We start from the raw sequence: 19092 nt of genomic DNA, 5'->3' as shown, positions 1-19092 counted from the left end.
CTAAGTAATACCAGGAGTGACAAAGAGATTGAATAATGACAGGTTTCAGAGTAGCAGCCGTGTTAGTCTGTATTCGCAAAAAGAAAAGGAGTACTTGTGGCACCTTAGAGACTCCTTTTTTTTTTTAAAGAGATTGAAATATCCATGTTAAGATGTTTAAAAGAAAACAGGGTAAGCCAGTACCAGAGGGAGGAATGGAGTCAGAAGGAACTCCAACCTCACCTTTTGTTAAAGAAATTACACCTTTTAAACAAATCCTTCAAAAATTTGGACACAGTCCTTGGACTAAACAAGCCCTAGCTGATGTCTGCACTATTTCGGACCTAGAGGATAGATTGGCTCAGTATATCCTCATATACAAACCTTCTAGTGCTGCCAAAAGAGATGCAGCAGCAATTTGGTTGTTGTGGGAGGCATGTAAGGATTCTTACCTCCGCTTGTCTTCATGTAAAGAGGAAAAGGCACAAACGGAAAAGGGAGCAGACAATTGGAAGGTGCTGGCTACAAATACCCAAAGTCAGCAGAAAATAGTGAAAGGCACTCCAGGAATGCAAAAAGAGAGAGAGATTCCTGGCAGACCAAGCTAAAGCCTCTGAGAAAATTGAAAGAGAGAATCATGTGCTCCAAGGTATGGTAAAGAAATTAACCTTGAAGCAGGGCAGAGCACCTGCAAATCATAGTCATTGTGAATCACTAATTAAGAGTCTGAGACAAAAATTGGGTTTTGCCTCTAAACAGGTAGCAGCCATTACAGCAGGTGAAGGGGGAAAAGGTCCTATGTAGGGCACCCCCAGGCATAATTACAAAGAGAAAAGAGAGTGAAAAAGTTAACTCTGCAGAGGCTGGAGGGAATTAAGCAGCTAAACTTTGTGAAAATGTTAAAAAGGAAAAGGGTTAGAGAAAGAGCATTCTTGGTTTCTTTGCAGCCATTCTGAAGGAAAAATGGGCCCTTTTCCAAAGGAATGTCTGTAAATTAGCCAGGCAAAAATAAAATACCTGATTAAAATCATTTGACTATGGACAATTTAGTCAAATTTGCTAAAAGAACATAAGAGACATTATTGGAACTTAACTGCCTCAAATGTATAGAGGGAATGTAAGATGTAAAAAACAGAGCCGTGTGGAAGGGAAGTTAAGGAATAGAAAATGTGTATGTTCTATCTGTGTGTGTGTAAATATGTAAAGTTCTAAGGACCAGCTGGTTTTGTTTTTGTTTTAAATAATGCCACTAAAAATCCATTTGACTCTTTAATTCAAAGTTGCAAAACTGACAGACCTTTTTGCCAGACACAGGTGATTAGTGTTGTTTGGCTTTGGGATTTGGCATTTAACTCTTAAGAGGTAACTCAATGCTTTACAAAATTTAAAATGTTTTTAAGTTGTGGCTGCAGCAGGGCAGTCAAAATCAGAAGAATAGAAAAAAAATTCTGGAGTTTGTTTGTTTGTTTGTTTGTTTTGTAACAAAATAGCAGATGAGAGCTGTAGTAAATAAATAAATAAGAAGACATTAAAAAAGACAGTGCTCCTCTGAAGCAACAGCAGGGGTGAGGTGCACAAAACAAAAAGAAGCAATGATAGAAACACTGAGTCTTAAAATGGCTCTGAGTAATCAGACTGTCGCTTTGATAAAGGTACATGAAAACTCTGTAAGCAAAAAAAAAAAAAAAGAAAAGAAATAGTTACACCTTATGTAAAAATTGATATGGATAATGTTATAGAAGTTAAACTATGGAAGGAATCGGTTTCAGAGAAGCAGCCGTGTTAGTCTGTATTCGCAAAAAGAAAAGGAGTACTTGTGGCACCTTAGCGACTAACCAATCTATTTGAGCATAAGCTTTCGTGAGCTACAGCTCACTTCGGAATGTGCATTTGCTCCAGAACATGTGCAGGGTATATTGTAGAAGGGGCAAAAGAAATGCAAACATACCATGCTACTTAATTAAAATGCTATTAAGGCTCCAAAGGGAGCCACAATAGGTTGGGTTTTCTTTTTCAGATTGCTGTGTGTTTTGGAAGCAGGAGTTAAAAAAGTGATCAAAACTCTGGGTGAAAGTTGATTGTGTCCCTTTTAAGATAGAGTCTCTGAGCTGCTGATGGCTTTAAATCCAAAAGCAGGAAGCGTCCTTGAAAATGCAAATGACCTAAATGATAAAGGAAGGAAAGAACTAGCAGCACAAAGGAGTGGCAGATAAAGGACATATCTGGTCAGCAAACAAATTGTCTAAATAAAAGGCATGGTATAACAACATAATTTGAATAAATTTAGTGATAATAAGTACCCCTGTAACAGTGTATAGTGTGTATGATTTTTGGAAAAATCCGTTAAGGTCATATGGTAATGATGCTTCTCAGCTATTACCTGTAAATAAAGCTTAACACAGCAGGAAAAACGTTATAAACTTGGTCTGCTGTATAAGAAGGGAGACTGAGGTACCCCACCTCAGGGATTTAATGACTAAACAGTGGGATAATTTCCCCATAACCCTTAAAAGATAGAAGCCATTGAAACCTGGCCTGCCTATAGAACAAAAAAACAGGAAAATATGGGGGTAATTCCTCTGTTTTGCCTGCAATCAGCAAGGGTATTTGTAAAAGAAATATTTTAAGCAATAATCTGCCACCCCAAAAAGGGGTTGAAACATGTTCTTTTGTCTTTCAGAAAATCAGGAAAAGCTAATGCCAGCTGAAGAGCAACCCAATACCATGAATATACTGTCACAATAGAAATTGTGTTTTGTGTTCTGTGTTTTGTCTTGTCTTGTTGCTAGCACTGTTGTGTGTTTAAAAAAAAAAAATACTGCAGACCTGCAGGTAATTAAAAATAAATTAAGCTCTCTGTCCCAGCTACAGGACAGCCTGATACAAAAACAAGTACATGCCAATGTAGACTTGGTCCAAATTGGTCTGGGTAACCTAAAAGCCCGATGGAATCTTTGGCAATGGCTTAATACTACCACATGGATTATGCATAAGAAAAAATTTAGAAATAGGAAACTACACAGCCATAGCTATGGGATGCACTGAAATGCAGATACTTGCCCTAGCTACTTTGGAACACAAAATGTTCTGGGTCATATTGGGAAATATTAAGGGTTTGATGCATTTGTTAAAACAAAGAAAGAGATCATTGTTTGACACTTATCAATATGAATGGATGCAATACGTTTCTAGTATTGTAAAACCAGACTTGTTAATGGGAGAAATTGTTGTCAGAATTGCACACCAACAGTCCCTGGAGGCAAAGGTATTGAAGGTTAGCCCACTCCCCATATTATACACGGGATCCTTCTGGCTACCCTGGACCTCGAGCCAGTGGGCTGGGGAGGGAGGGAAGCTATTGGACACTAGAGGTTGTACCGAATGGACTCCTCAAAAGTGGGTGTGCCTCACCTTGCCTGTTGCCCCAGAACCTTGTAGTAAAGATACATCACTAGGATCATGTATGTGGGATGAATTGAAATCACAAACTCAAATTGCCTCACAGTACCTTCTCTTGAATAGGCTACATAGAAAGTGACACTGACGATTATAAATCTTAGTGTCAAAAGGGGGATTATGTTGGATCATCTTAAAGAAGTTCTGTATTAAAGTCACAAATGAGTTTGATTCCCCATGGTTTGAATTCCAGGGTAATACCGGTTAAGAGGTCTCTTGGTCTTGTTTCTCTCCCTCTATGTGTGAAACTTGCAAGCTGCTAATTGTGTTAGTACATTCTAAGACAGAGTCTGTTCTCAAAGCAATTCTTTGTAACAACAACTACTCACACAGAGAGAGACTCAAAGCAATACTCTGTAACAACAGAAACAGCACCCAGAGACTCCTCGCCCTTTTGTTGTATTCATCTTGCTTTGTTAACAATCGTGTTTAAAATAGAGATAAAGGATGTATGTGGATGTATGCTTGGTGTGGATAATAAGTGAATGATGAGGGAGGTGCCAGCCTAAGAATCCAGTGTCCATCGGCTGAAGAAGGCGTCAAGTGGAAATAGCCAGAGGATACCCGCAGGGCAGACGGGAATCCACCCAACAGCCTCAAGAATGGGAGAACCAAAGAACAAGATAATGTCTGGCAGCACGGAGCCGTCAGGAATGTGCCATCTGCTGATTGATTCAGCAACAGCATGATGAAGCAATTCCCATAGACTGGCATAGGAAGAAATTCCTATAAAAATGGACTCTAGAAAGTGAGAACTTTGGGATCTGATTCTGCAAACCAACTTCCAGGAGCATCAGATGAGCATCTGACAAGGCCCTGCTCCCTCCTCATGTCCAGGCCACCTGGCCAGTGGCTTGGCATGAGCTGGTAACTATGATAACAACCTTGCAGAACCTGTGTGTGTGTGTTTGTAGGAATGAATGTGTGAATAAATATGAGATTGAATGGAATGTTGTAGCTATAACTAACTGCTTACTATGATTCTTTCTGTATTCACAATAAATGTGGTATTTTGCCTTTTCCCCTTTAGTAAGATCCTGCTGGTTTTTATTTTATTGGTATAACAGCAGACAGGAGCTACTTACACCCAAACATTGAGCCTGTGCCACACAAACCAGCCCACACTTGCTAAATGTTCCCACTCCTTTTCCCTGGCCTTCAGGATTCCCTTTGAGACATTGCCTTCACTTAGCCCTGGAGAGCACAGTCATGTATGCCACTGGACTTCTAACAGTCCCTGTGACAAGAAGACCCCTGTGCACCGCTCTTGACATAACCTGTGGAACTCAGTGCTGAAATAAGGCCTACCTGACACCACATGTACACCTCTCCTTCTACACAGTAATGGCTATACCAGCCTGCCCCAAATAATCCCACAGTTGTTCAGCACAGATAGACACGACAAAGTGAACACAGCTGGGGTGCATGCAGGTAAATGCTGCCATTCAAATCTGGAACTAACCACAGCACAAAAACAGTGGCTCATTCTCTTAGCTGTTCTTTGTGTCTACTTATTATGGCATCACCCCTACTAAACAATTGCCAGTGCCACGGTGGCACAGTTAAGGTTGCATTGCAGGGAGGGGGAGTGGCGGCATTTATCTTAACTCTTCATTTCCTGTTCTTCAGAGATTTTAGTGTAGCTGAACTTGATATTCTGGATGGGCATGAGGCACCAATGGGTAACCTTAACTCTCCCATAACAGAGGTTTTGGGCAGTTAATATTTATAAACATCTATGACGGATTTGGAGTTGCCTGTAGCGATTTATGAACATTATGTGTTGTCTGTGTTATTGACATGTTTACTGTATGCATATACCGAGTTAATTCAAAAGCAGTATTGTCAGGAAATGCACCCAGGAAGTGGGAGGTGAATCCAGCAAACTCTTGAGAGACAGTGCAAGAGCTATTCATTTAGATACCCTGACTTTTCCCCTGTTTGGCCTGCCAAGCAGGTGTCCCCAGGAGGGAGCTGGTTCCTGTAGGGAGAGGGGATCACAGGATCCAAGAGGGTTTAAAGAGCCACATGCTCCCTCAGGAGTCAGATTTTTGAGACTGAGAATGCGGAGCCTGTCACGTGGGATTCTGGGAGAAGTTAAACCTGCTGGGATCCTCATCAGAAGGATGGATAGGCTCTGGGCAAGGTAGCACATGTAGACCTTTTGTTGTTTTTAAATTGTTTTTCTCTTATGTTATGCCTTATGCCTGTGCTTAAATAAATAATACTGTTGTTTTAAGAAGGCTGTTTTGGGTCACCATCATTAGGGCCCTACCAAATTCACGGGCCATTTTGGTCAATTTCACAGTCATAGGATTAAAAAAATCATAAATTTCATGATTTTGACTATTTAAATCTGAAATTTCAGGGTGTTGTAATTGTAGGGATCCTGACCCCAAAAGGAACTATGGGGCGGTCACAAGGTTATTGTAGGGGGGCTGCAGAACAGCTCCTCTCACTTCTGCGCTGCTGCTGGCGGCAGCGCTGCCTTCAGAGCTGGGCAGCTGGAGAGGGCTGGCTGCTGGCCGGCTGCCCAGCTCTGAAGGCAGCGCAGAAGTAAGGGTAGCAATACTACAACCTCCCCTGAAATAACCTTGTGATGCCCTGAAACTCCCTTTTGGGTCAGGACCCCCAATTTGAGAAATGCTGGTCTCTCCCATGAAATCTATATAGTATGGGGTGAAAGCACACAAAAGACCAAATTTCCTGGGGGAGACCAGATTTCACAGTCCGTGACATGTTTTTCATGCTGTGAATTTGGTAGGGCCCTAACCGTAATCCATTTGTCACAGCTCCCAAAGGAAAGAATCACAGATGCCAAACCCAGTCAGACCTGCTGGGTAAGCATGGTCCATCCAGGGCCCAGTGTATGAGAGAATCCTGAGACCTGGGGGGTGCACGTAGAGAGGAGACAGAGGTGCAGCTAGCTTTGTAACCATAAAACCACAGAGAGAGCATACGTAGTTCAAATTTGGGGCTTAAGCAACCTCGAATTGCTTTAACTTTAGAGGTCTGAATCTAAGTTCCCTTTAAGCTGTGTGGCTATGCTGAGCCCCCTCCTGCACACCGAACCCCTCATCCCCAGCCCCACCCCAGAGCCTTTACCCCCAGCCAGAGCCCTCAGCACGCCCCCTCCCTCGCACCCTAACCCTCTGCCACAGCCCTGAGCCCCCTCCCACACTTCAAACCCCTCGGCCCCACCCCCACCACATGAATTTTGTTAGGTACACCAATATGAAGGCGATGTGTCGCACGTAACAAAATTCATTCCACACATGAACATAAAAAATTAGAGGAAACACTGGTGTGAATGACACTGCTCTGAGAGTAGAGAGGGGAAGCAGCAAATCATGGTGAACACAGTGTGCTCTCATAAAATAAATTAGCCATGTTTTCTAGACATATGTGCATAAAATGAGCTGGAGAACACGTGGTAGAAGCTTTCGATATTTCAGCAGCCATGCTGAACCAAGCTCTAAATCGGGCAAGGGAGTGTGTCAATGGGTGTGCCCACAAACAAACTCATTAAAAATCTGGATAATCACAAAACTTGAAATCCTAATGGGTCATTTTAAACTTGTAATACAACTAACTTTTAAAAAATAGTTAAAAATCATTTACCCTTGAAGGCCCCAGCCAGTTTGTGGTTTTAGAGTCATACTTTCCTATATTTTTAGATATTTTTTTCTCACCCCTGTTGTGTGAATAATGCACATAGAGGAAACTAACTGATTATAATACAGTGGAAACAGCTAAACTAACTACACACACTCTGCTGTCAAATGCACCAAATAAACAAACTGAAATAATTAGAGAAAACGTTATTTTTGTAACAATAGTAAGTAAAAATAAAAAGTCTAGAAAGAAGTGTGACTATTAAAATTGGCCATGTTTCTTTTTAATAGGATGAAATTTAATAGTGAAAAGTACAAGGTCATGCATTTAGGGATTAATAACAAGAATTTTTGTTATAAACTGGGGACGCATCACTTGGAAGTAACAGAGGAGGAGAAGGACCTCGGAGTATTGGTTGATCACAGGATGACCAAGAACCGCCAATGTGATATGGCTGTGAAAAAAACTAATGTGGTCTTGGGATGCATCAGGCGAGGTATTTCCAGTAGAGATAAGGAGGTGTTAGTACCGTTATACAAGGCACTGGTGAGACCTCATCTGGAATACTGTGTGCAGTTCTGGTCTCCTATGTTTAAGAAAGATGAATTCAAACTGGAACAGGTACAGAGAAGGGCTGGTTAGGATGATCTGAGGAATGGAAAACCTGTCTTATGAAAGGAGACTCAAAGAGCTTGGCTTGTTTAGCCTAACCAAAAGAAGGCTGAGGGGAGATATGATTGCTCTCTATAAATATATCAGAGAGATAAATACCACGGAGGGAGAAGAATTATTTAAGCTCAGTACCAATATGGACACAAGAACAAATGGATATAAACTGGCCATCAGGAAGTTTAGACTTGAAATTAGATGAAGGTTTCTAACCATCAGAGGAGCGAAGTTCTGGAACAGCCTTCCAAGGGAAGCAGTGGGGGCAAAAGATATATCTGGCTTCAAGACTAAGCTTGATAAGTTTATGGAAGGGATGATATGATGGGATAGCCTAATTCTGGCAATTAATTGATCTTCAACTATTAGCGGTAGATATGCCCAATGGCCTGGAATGGGATGTTAGATGGGGTGGGATCTGAGTTACTACAGAGAATTCTTTCCTGAGTGTCTGGCTGGTGAGTCTTGCCCACATGCTCAGGGTTTAGCTGATCGCCATATTTGGGGTCGGGAAGAAATTTTCCTCCCGGGCAAATTGGCAGAGGCCCTGGGGGGTTTTCGCCTTCCTCTGCAGCATGGGGCACAGGTCACTTGCTGGAGGATTCTCTGCACCTCAAAATCTTTAAACCACGATTTGAGGACTTCAGTAGCTCAGACATAGGTTAGATGTTTGTTACAGGAGTGAGTGGGTGAGATTCTGTGGCCTGCGTTGTGCAGGAGGTCGGACTAGATGATCATAATGGTCCCTTCTGACCTTAAAATCTATGATTCTATGATTCTTTAAAACATGACTGGCTAGCTATTGGGACATCACCACACATATTGTCATTTTTATACACAGGAAGATGCACATGTAAATTACTTTTCCTTGAAATGTGGCTATATAGTACTCAAAAACCTGTGTATGGCTTTAAAAAGTGTCCAGTGAATCCAGCTTTATCCTGTTTCTTGTCTTTTCATTCTAGAATTCTAGCCAGCCATACCATTTTCAAGGCATTGGCTAGAGTTACAGTTTGTTTCTCTGAACTCTTTCAGTGATCATAGATATTGTTTCAGTTTGTGCTTTTTCTGAGTTGTTGAACAGTAACATATAAAGCTGCATTTTAAAGTGGATTTCTGCGATACATATCTATCAATATGTTAGATTGCGCTTCCTGTTGGTAGTTTTATTTCAGTAGAAATGCAAACGTTAACACTGCTAAAATTAGAAGACTTGAAAAGGAGTTGTGGTTTTCATCACCTCTCAGGATCGGATTCAAATATGTTACAATTAACAAGAAAGATGAATTCTGATTCATTTAAAAATATTTTAAATGCATAGCTCAATGTTCATTTTTTTCGATAGCTTGTTTTTTAACCAGATTTTGTTTTGTTTCCAATAGCCTATCCGCAGTATTTCCATAGAACCTTTATGGATATCAGTGTTAGGTAAAAGGGACGTGGTAGTCAAAGGAGAAAACTTTAGCGAAGCATCAAACATTACAATGGTGTTGACTGGAACCAGTGGCTGCAAACAAGACAAGTGAGTCCAAATAATACAAATATTTATGTGTATATTTTTAGTACATTGAAAATTACACACATACCCCAGAGCCAAATTTTGCCTTTAGATGCGCAGGCAAGTATGCAGCTCTCATTGACTTACAGTCAAGGGCAAAATGTGGCCCGTTATTTACATTAATGATCCCTTAATTAGCCAAGTGCTGAACACATCCTGTAAGGTGCTGTGACTCTCAACTCCCACTGAAAACAATGGAGGAAATACAGCCCTGCATTAGTGCACAGCCGAAGGGATGGTATGGGTAGATGGAGGAGCACGTCTCATTCTGGATCCTGGAGCTGCCAGAGTGATCCTAGTTCAGCCCTTGGTACTAGTAAGGGATGTTCTGAAGGCTTCCCTATCTCGCGCTCAGGTGCCATTGCCCCTCTGGGCCTTGCAGCAGGTAGAAAATAGTTGGGGCATAGGAATGCCTCAGCCATGTTTTGACCCACCCCAACAAATCCCAACCATGCTTCAGAACTCTGCCGGTACTGGAGACTTCAGTGACAACGGAGTGCATAGACTGTGCAGTGCTCAGTGGGACTGTTTGTGTAAGTGCCTGTTCACCAATGTGAATAAGAATTGCACAGTGTAACCCTTAGTGAAATAGACTAGATTACCCTAGATTAGTGATACCCAATCTTGAAGAGTCACTTCAGGGGCACAGAGAGATGCATGCTAATTGTGCAACGGAAACCTGACATTGCATTACGCAACTTCATCATATAGCCACAGTGCAGTGTTTGGGTACGGGGATTATTTTGTGGCACACAGCAACTTCATTCAGCTGACTATCTGCCTTTTCCTCCTACCCCTTCTTCTTCAAGTAGTATCCCTATGGGTGCTTCACTGTAGGTGTGTCTGCGTCCCTGCGCTGCTGATCAGGGAACTTTGGTAGCAGTCCGTCCTGCCTGCACATGTGTTGCTCCTTGCCTGCCATGAGGCTAGCCAGCATGCACGGGTGACCCTCCTCAGTTCCTTCTCAACCACCCTTGGCTAGAGACATAGCTAAAGATGGCTTTCACAGATTGTTAACTCCCTTTAGATTTGCTAATTTTAGCTTCCCTTGAAACCTTTTTTACTTTCTTTCCTTGTTTGCATTTTATTTGGCCTTGACTAAAAAAAAAAAAAATAAGAAGAAAGAAGAATGAAGAAAAAAGGGTTTGCCTGCCAACCCTGTTGGGGAGGACCCCCCAGGACAAGTGTATGCCGGCTCTCCATGCTTCAAAAAGGGCCTCAGTTGCAAGGAATCTATCCCAGTAACTGTCGGACACTCACAGTGCGTTCACTGCCTGGGGGAAAGCACATTCCACAAAAGTGTGACTTGTGCCAACAACTGAAGCCCAGGTCTAGGAAAGAGAGATTTAAAGCTTAAACTCCTGCTCATGGAATCGGCCCTTCAACCCCCAGAATCCCAGCGGGAACTCTCACTGCAGCTTTCTATGTCATAGGGAAGTGAGCCCAGAGAGATTAGCCACTCACAGGACCACTAAGAGAAGGTTTGTGAGTCCCTGTAGCGAGCCCAGATAGAGCTGAAAACAATCCCTGGCTCCATCAATATAATCAGTACCCATGGCACGGAAGCTGGCTAAAACTGGTACCAGGGCACACATGGTACCAAGCCAACAGAACAAGCTGGACTGCCCAAGGACCCAGTGGACATGGGCAAAGAAACACCAGTACTATAGAAGTGTGAAAGACACAGAAGATCCGCCCCAGGGAAGGCTCCGTCAGTATGGACATCTGCACTGGTACTGACTCCGGTGCACGTGGCACCGATGGACATTGTGGCCAGATCCACATCCCCGACTCCATCAGTGCAAGCCGCTCGGCACTGACAACCACTGCCAATACCTACACCATCGGCACTGCCTGATTTTCAGTGTGTGGACAGATCTTTTGGTGTCCAATGCACTGAATTCACCCTTACTTAGTACTGGAGCCCAGGTACCTTGCTCACTCAGAGCCCCGGGTTCACCGAGGTCTCCTTGCCATGCACCACCATTATCACTGGAGTTAGAAAGTGAGAAGGAAGACATTGGTTCCCAGTGCTCTTCTCACTTGCCATACTGGGCCCAATTTCACTATGGGCATCAGGTGTATTGCCCACCTGATCCACTGTCTCCCTGGTTTGGCCATCCATGCTAACAACCGCCAGGCCCCTACCCACCACAATGGCCATATTGGGACTCTTGAAAGGCTCAGAGGCAGCAAACCTTCCATGCCTCCAGCATGGCATACCAACAAGCAAGGAGACACCCTTCTTCAGCTGTGGCTTCGAGGGCTTCTGAACCCCCAGGACAAGGGGAAGAAATTGAGGCAGAGGTGGAAGAAGAAGTCACTCCCAAGCCCATCTCTCATCATCCTCACCAAATGAGATGGTGATCCACTCCTCACCCCCACCACCATTGATGGTGGATGATTTCAAGTTATTCCAGAACTTATCACAGGAGGGTGGCAGAAGCCCTACAAATACCATTACATGAAGAAGTGACAAAGTCCCATCACAAACTGGTGGACATTTTACATTCTTCCACTTCCTCCAAAATGGCCCTCCTGTTTAATGAGGCTATACTAGACCCTGCCAGAGTCTTATGGCAGACCCCAACATCTGTCCCACCAATGGGCAAGAGGGTGGACAAAAAGTATTACGTGCCGGCAAAGGACACAGAATTTCTTTTTTCCCCACTCGCCTCCCAATTCCATCATTGTGGATGCCGTTAATACTAAGCACTGAGAGCACCAGTTTAAGTCCACTTCTTATGACTGGGACCGGAAACATTTAGATCTGTTTGGCAGGAAAGCGTACTCATCAGTCACCCTCCAGTTCCATGTAGCAAACTACCAAGCCTTGCTAGCACAGTATGACCAGCAGAACTACACAAAACTCTGTTCCTTTATTGACACACTCCCTGACTCTCATAAGGACCAATTCAAAACCATAATTAACAAGGGCCAACAGTTGGCTAAGGTGTCCCTCCAGTCTGTGTTAGATGCGGCTGACATAGCAGCATGATCAATTTCCACGGCTGTTGTGATGAGACGAGCTTTGTGGCTTCATTTGTCCGGCTTCCCTAGAGAAGTCCAAACCACAGTGGAGGATCTTCCTTTTGAGGAAAAATGTTATTTGCAGAGAAGACTGACATGTCTCTCCACACGCTGAAGGATTATCGATCCCTTGGGAGCTATACTCCCATCTATAAAAGAAAGTACAGTCCTCCACCACCGTTCCAGCCCCGATCAGTGCAGTATGCATTTCAGTACTCCTCACAAAGATCTTATGAGCCACAGAGGAAGAAGCCGAGGTTCCCCAGGCGAAAGTAATCGGGACCCCAACTGACTTTATCTCAGCCCTCCACTGTGAAGTGGCAGTTTTGATGGGTTGGTCGAGGTGCCCGTAGAACACTGTCCTCACCATCTCAAACTGGAAAACCTCGCCCATCCCTTCGGAGACCATCTCTCCCCATTCCACAGCACATGGGAACAGATAACCTCTGACAAATAGGTACTGGAGATCGTCCAGAATGGAAATGCCATTCATTTCTCCTCCCACCCGCTTTCCAAACACCCTTCCCTGTCTCTCTTCAGGGACCTTTCTCTTGAGAATCTACTACATCTAGAGGTAAACCATCTCCTCAGCGTAGGAGCCATAGAACTTGTGCCCATACATCTCAGAGGCAAAGGCTTCTGCTCTTGCTACTTCCTGATACCAAAGAAAAAGAGAGCTTGGAGACCCATACTGAACCTCAGAGCGCTCAACAAATACATCAAAGCGCAGAAATTCAAGATGATTACCCTATCAATGATTATTCCAGCATTAGATAAAGGAGATGGGTTCTCAGCCCTTGACTTTCAAGATGCCTACTTCCACATTTCTTTCATACTGAGTCTCAGACATTACCTCAGATTCATGCTGGGCCAGGACCACTACCAGTACAGAGTACTCCCATTTAGCCTCTCATCGACCCCCAGGGTATTCTCCAAGGTCCTTTTGGTAGTGGCGGCCCACTGACACTTTAAGGGCATCCTGATTTATCCTTACCTGGATGACTGCTGTCTCAGGGCATGGTCCTTCACAGAAGCCCAATGAATCACTCAAAGCACACTGGATCTGTTTCTGAATCCGGGCCTGTAGATCAACAAACAAAAGTCAACCTTAACACATGTACAGATGTTAGAATTCATAGGAGCCATCCTCAACTCTGTTCAGGTGAAGACACTGCTCTCACATCACAGATTCCACAGTCTGTCCTCGTTGATAGAGACAGTATAATCCAGCCCCCAGGATTCAGCCGGACGTTGCCTACAGCTCCTGGGGCACATGGCCATAGGCACTTCGATTATTGCTTGGGTCAGAGTATGTATGATGCCTCCAAGCATGGTTCAGTTTGGTTTACAGGCCGAAGAGAGACAACATAAGCAAACTTGTATCGATGCTCACCAGGGTCAAATAATCCTTAGACTGGTGGAAGGACCCAGTAAATGTCTGTATGGGAATCCGATTTGTTCAGTCTTCCCCATCTCTACTTCTGACCACTGATGCATCCCTCACAGGATGGGGCGCACATCTCAATGGTTGCACGATAGAGGGCAAATGGTCTCCAGCAGAGACATGCCTTCACATCAACCCGCTCAAACTCAGAACACGCAGCAACACATGCACTCACTTCTTCCTGCTGATCAGAGGCGTGGCACACAAGGGTCATGATATACAACATGGCCTGCATGTATTTCATAAACTGGCAGGGAGGCGCCAGGTCTCATTCCCTGTGCACAAAGGCAACTCCCACAATATCCTAATATCAGCAGCCTACCTACTTCCCAGTAGATACACAATACGACGGCGGACAGTCTCAGCTGCGAATTCCCACATGACCACGAATGGGAGATAGTCGGTGACATATTCCGACAGTGGGGGACAGTAGCAAAGACCTGTTCACTACTTACCAGAACAAGAAATGTCCACATTATTGTTCCAGAGCAGGGATTGGATTACACTCCATGGGAGATGCTCTTCTTCTTCCATGGGACAGGGGCCTTCTTTACGCCTTTTTCCCCATTCCCTCTATTACTGAAAGTCCTGTTGAAAGTAAAAAGAGAAAAAGAAAACATCATACTGATTGCTCTCACATGGCCCAGATAGACATGGTACCCTTATCTGTCACAGCTGGCATTATATCCACTGATGACTCTTCCAATCACTGCTTATCACCTGTCACAGAACGAGAGATGCTCTCTCCATCCCAATCTGTGAGTTTTCCAGCTCAAAGCATGGCTCCTTTGTGGTGCCAGCACATGGAGACATCTTGCTTTGAGGAGGTATAGGAGGTGCTGTTACACAGTAGGAAAGGAACTACTCGTCTTACCTATCTGCAAAAATAGAAAAGATTCCAGATATGGTACCAACCTGAAGGCGTCGCCCATTATACAGCCACCCTACCAGTAATCCTGGACTACCTGTTGGCTCTCAAGAAATTGTGACTCTCCATCACTAAAGGTCCATTTAGCAGCAATTGCAACCTTCCACCAAGAGGTAGAAGATTACTCTGTCTTCTCCCATCCAACTACAAAGAGGTTTCTTAAGGGCATAATGAACCTCTTCTCACAACCTACACTTCCCATTCCTCAATGGGATCTCAACCTAGTGCTAAAATACTAGGTAGACTGCCATTTGAGCCTATGGCCACTTGCTCATTAACTCACCTTTCCATGAAGACAGCGTTCCTCATAGCCATCACCTATTCAAGCAGGATTGGGGAAATAGCAGCTCCAATGGCACATCCCCAAAGTCACGCTTTAGACCACATCCAAAGTTCACTCTCAAGGTAACGTCCACATTCCACATAAATCAGCTTATTCAGCTTCCAACCTTTTATCCCAAACCTCATCAGGATAATAGGGAAGCCATCCTTCATATGCTTGATGTGAGGAGAGGTTTGGCCTTCTGTTTCCAGACTCTTCCTCTCCATTGCAGATAGATCAAAAGGTACAGCGATTTCAGCTTAGAGACTCTGCAAGTGCGTCTCGGGATGTATTATACTGTTACCAATTGCGCAACGTAACACGTCACTCTGTAATATGCATGCTTTCTACAAGGCTGATCACCTCATCGGTTGCCTTTTCCAAGAGTATCCCTGTATCAGAAATCTGCAGAGCAGCGACCTGGGCATCTGCATATATCTTTGCAGAATACTATGCCATCTTGGGGGATTCAGCTGCAGATGCCAAATTTGGTGCTAATGTGCTATCATCTATATCAGACTCGACTCCAAAGTCCCTGTCTCCAATGGTGGGCACTGGTCAGGAGTCACCTACAGTGGAGCACCCATAGGGACATTACTTGAAGAAGAAGAGGTTACTCACCTAGTGCACGAATGATGGTCCTTCGAGATGTGTGTCCCTATGGGTGCTCCATGACCCACCCTCCTCCCCTCTACTTTGGAGTTTTTGTCATTGACTCTGTGGTAGATAAGGAACTGAGGAGGGTTGGCCTGCGCATGCTGGCTAGCCTCGTAGCAGATGAGGAGCAGCGCATGTGCGGGCAGGACGGACAGCTACCAAAGTTCTCCAACCAGCAGCGCAAGGATGCAGACACACCTACAGTGGAGCATCCATAGGGACACACATCTCAAAGAACCATCATTATTGCACAAGGTGAGTAACTTCTTCTTTCTGGGAGAGTCTTTTCTCCTCTCTCCGCTTCTTCAGTTTATGGCCTGCCTGCAGTAACATGGAGAGATGATGGGGGCTTCTGTCAGTTTGTTCAGTGCTACTTGGACTGCATTGCATGGGAGCTCTGATCATGCCCAGGGATTCTACAAGATCTTCACTTGGGGTCTATAAACAGCCACATGTAACTCTAGAGTCTAGAGCTTGAGTGTCTCTGTCATAGTTAAAATGCTGCAAAAACATCTGCACTGTTTTTCTTTCTCCTCCAGCATACAAGTCAGCAAGGTGTTAAATGACACACACGTGAGATTCTCTCTCCCACCTCGACGCAAAGAGGCCAAGAGTGTATGCATAAAGGCCAATGGCGGTAAATGTTCACCACCAATCACAGTATATTATGTCTCTCAGCCATCATGTACTAAAATGGAGCCAAATATCACTTGGGTCAGGTAATTCTTGTTTTTGTTTTTTGTTTTATTTTTTATAGATTTAATAAAGCTTAGTCATACTATGTTAATATTAGTAAATTTAACTGGCTGCCGGGTCCTCGGCTGATATAAATTGAGTGTTTATAACTGTGTATTGGTTTTCAGTGAAGCTGTACTCATTTACACAAGATAAGGTTCTGATCCAGTAATGCAGTTAAGCACTGCTATAACCCATTTGGGTGTAGGGCAGGGAAGAATTTAGCCCAATGAATTGAACTGAAGCAATATTTAACATGCAAAGATGATCACTGTAATTAAAAAAAAAAGATACATTTGTGGTAAAGTACAAAACTATTTTTAACCCTTCTTAATGGTAAATGAAAAATAAACCTTGGTACTAAACTGAGTTCTAAAATGAGAGTGCCAGGGTAGCACAAACATATTTTGATTTCCCCCCATGATTTATTTTGGCCATACATTGTGAATTTCCCCTTCCTCTCCTGAAAACTAGCTGCAGAGATTCTCCTTTACATTAAAAATATCTTTAAAAAAAAAGAAGTGAACTGAACATAAAAATGAAAATTCCCCTTCCTTGAGTAATATGTATGAAATGCCCCCACTGACTTGTCTTTAGGCCAAAGTGCCAGATGCTTCCTGTGAGGTGCTCTACACCTTCATCTCCTACTAAAAGACAACAGGAATTGTGCATAGTCCTAGGTTGCTCCAGGAGCAGCAAAACAATGTGATGCTCCTTGCTCAAGGTAGATCTTTGGCTTATGCTCTGGCGTTAGCCCTCAGTGAGCACAATTTTGGTTAATACAAGCAAATGCATTGTTGCTACTTGAATGGAAGAAAATGTATGACTAACTGAGAAGTATTATATGCCTATAGATTATTAGATCATTTGGGGCTTGCATTGGATCTCTCATGAGCAAACAGGATTTGCACCATGAAAGAGGCATGTAACTATATTGTATTTTTGAAAGTACTTTCAGCTTAATTTTGTGTAACTGGAAAATCAGTCATACAAATTACCTAGCCCTGCAACTTGTTTTTATCTACTGTTACCAAGGCAAAACGTTATACACTGTGACTAGTAGTTCCTTCTTGAATAAAAAGTTTGAAATGTAAACAGCAAAAACAAGATATGTATTTATTTGTGGGGAAAAACTAACATTAACCCTTCAATTTTTAAATTTTTTTTATAGTGGCGGTCGCAAAATAACCCTCTTTGGGAGAAATTTTAATGTGACAGACAGTGTCATTATTTCAGATGACCAGAGATTAAATTTTACTGTAAGTCTTGAACTCCTTTGCAATAACAAAGTACGTGTTTTTAAAGGACTCACTTTTGTTCTTAAGCTCTTTCAAAAGCTTAAGCACATGCTTAACTTTATTCATGTGAGTAGTCCCATTGAACTAAATGGGACTACTCATATCAGTTAAATTATGTGTGTGCCTAAATATTTGCAGAATCAAGGTCTAAAATAGTTATTTCCCATGCATAGTTCTCCAGGGCCTCAAAGTTCTAAGGATTCTCCCTCCTATTTTCCTGTTTCTTCACTTCCCAAAAGGCCTTGCAGCAACCCTCTCCATCACCAACATAGACGCAGCCTTAGAAGAGTGCATGGCTGGTGCTATGATTGGTACTTAAAAGAACAAAAATGACCAATACAGAAACTACTTCAAATATAGTACACAGTGTATTGCTCTTAAATAGAAGGTTTATCAGTTTCCCATGTGATGTCAGCAGGATTTTAAAGTGCTATTGAGTGCCTCAGTTTCTCACTGTCTGTACCTTGGAGTACTTCAACACTGACAGTTTTGCTGTTTTTTCCCTAGGTCTCTGGATGTCCTGGAAGTACTTCTCCATGTAGTTTCCTAACACCAGATGTTAGCCTTTCAAAAGGGAGTAAAATTGTTAATGTGTCACTAAAAGTGGAAAATGTCCTTATACCTTGTATTAAATTACAATATTGTCCTGACCCTATATTTATTGACTATCAACTGCATACTGAGATGGACCCCCATCTGGAATTAAAATTATATGTAAGTTTTTAAAAAATCAAACAAAAATTCACATACGATAGTTTTAAGTTTTACCACATTTAATAATAGTTTCCCATTTCAAATTTGTACTCTTCAGAAAAAAAATGACATCTTAGATATTTCTGAAAATGAGATTGGCGTTACTCTTACTCACGTGATGAATGGTACACTTTTGGAAACTATAATCTTCAGTGTTCAAAATATTACCAAAACTCCAGATCGTAGTACTATACTGTGCAAAGTCAAAAGGGAAAAACCAGGCAAGATTGAGTTATCCACTGTGAAAGTTTGGGTGAGTAAAAATTCTTTCTGTGGTGATTTAACATTGTTTGGTTTTTATGCTTATAAAATAGGTCCAAAGATGTTAATCAGCTGATCATAGATATCCTTTCTAATTAAAGAGTGAAATAGCATTATAATATATCTTACCTAAAATATTTCACAGCCAAGTTGTGACGCTGCACAAGCTCAGGTTTAGGTGAACTTGCAAGATCTGTCCATGTGTATCTAATAAACTGTACGAAAACTTCAAGACCTGTGGGTTATCACAGTGTCTCATGAGGAGTTCAAGGGACTAAGTTCTGCTCCTCTCAACCTCCCTGGAGCAGAACCAATGCAGAAGAGGGCAAGATGCATGCTTTGCAGCTGTGCCATCTGTACCACCTTCAGGGTGTGGTTGGTTGAACTGTA

General features: G+C 42.9%; 1 protein-coding gene across 1 annotated transcript in view; it reads left to right on the top strand.

Moving 5' to 3' along the window:
* The window catches only part of PLXNC1 (plexin C1), a 97908-nt gene that overhangs the window by 39103 nt on the left and 39713 nt on the right, over positions 1-19092 (top strand). The window contains exons 10-14 of the mRNA XM_037885064.2: positions 9099-9238; positions 16195-16374; positions 17562-17649; positions 18196-18402; positions 18500-18694. Of these exons, the coding sequence (XP_037740992.1) occupies positions 9099-9238; positions 16195-16374; positions 17562-17649; positions 18196-18402; positions 18500-18694 (810 nt within the window). The remainder of the gene's footprint in view (positions 1-9098; positions 9239-16194; positions 16375-17561; positions 17650-18195; positions 18403-18499; positions 18695-19092) is intronic.

Source organism: Chelonia mydas, chromosome 1 (genome assembly GCF_015237465.2).
Source record: "Chelonia mydas isolate rCheMyd1 chromosome 1, rCheMyd1.pri.v2, whole genome shotgun sequence".
In the NCBI taxonomy this organism is placed as follows: Eukaryota; Metazoa; Chordata; order Testudines; family Cheloniidae; genus Chelonia; species Chelonia mydas.
Note: the sequence above shows the minus strand (reverse complement) of the source record. Positions and strands in the feature narration are given on the sequence as shown.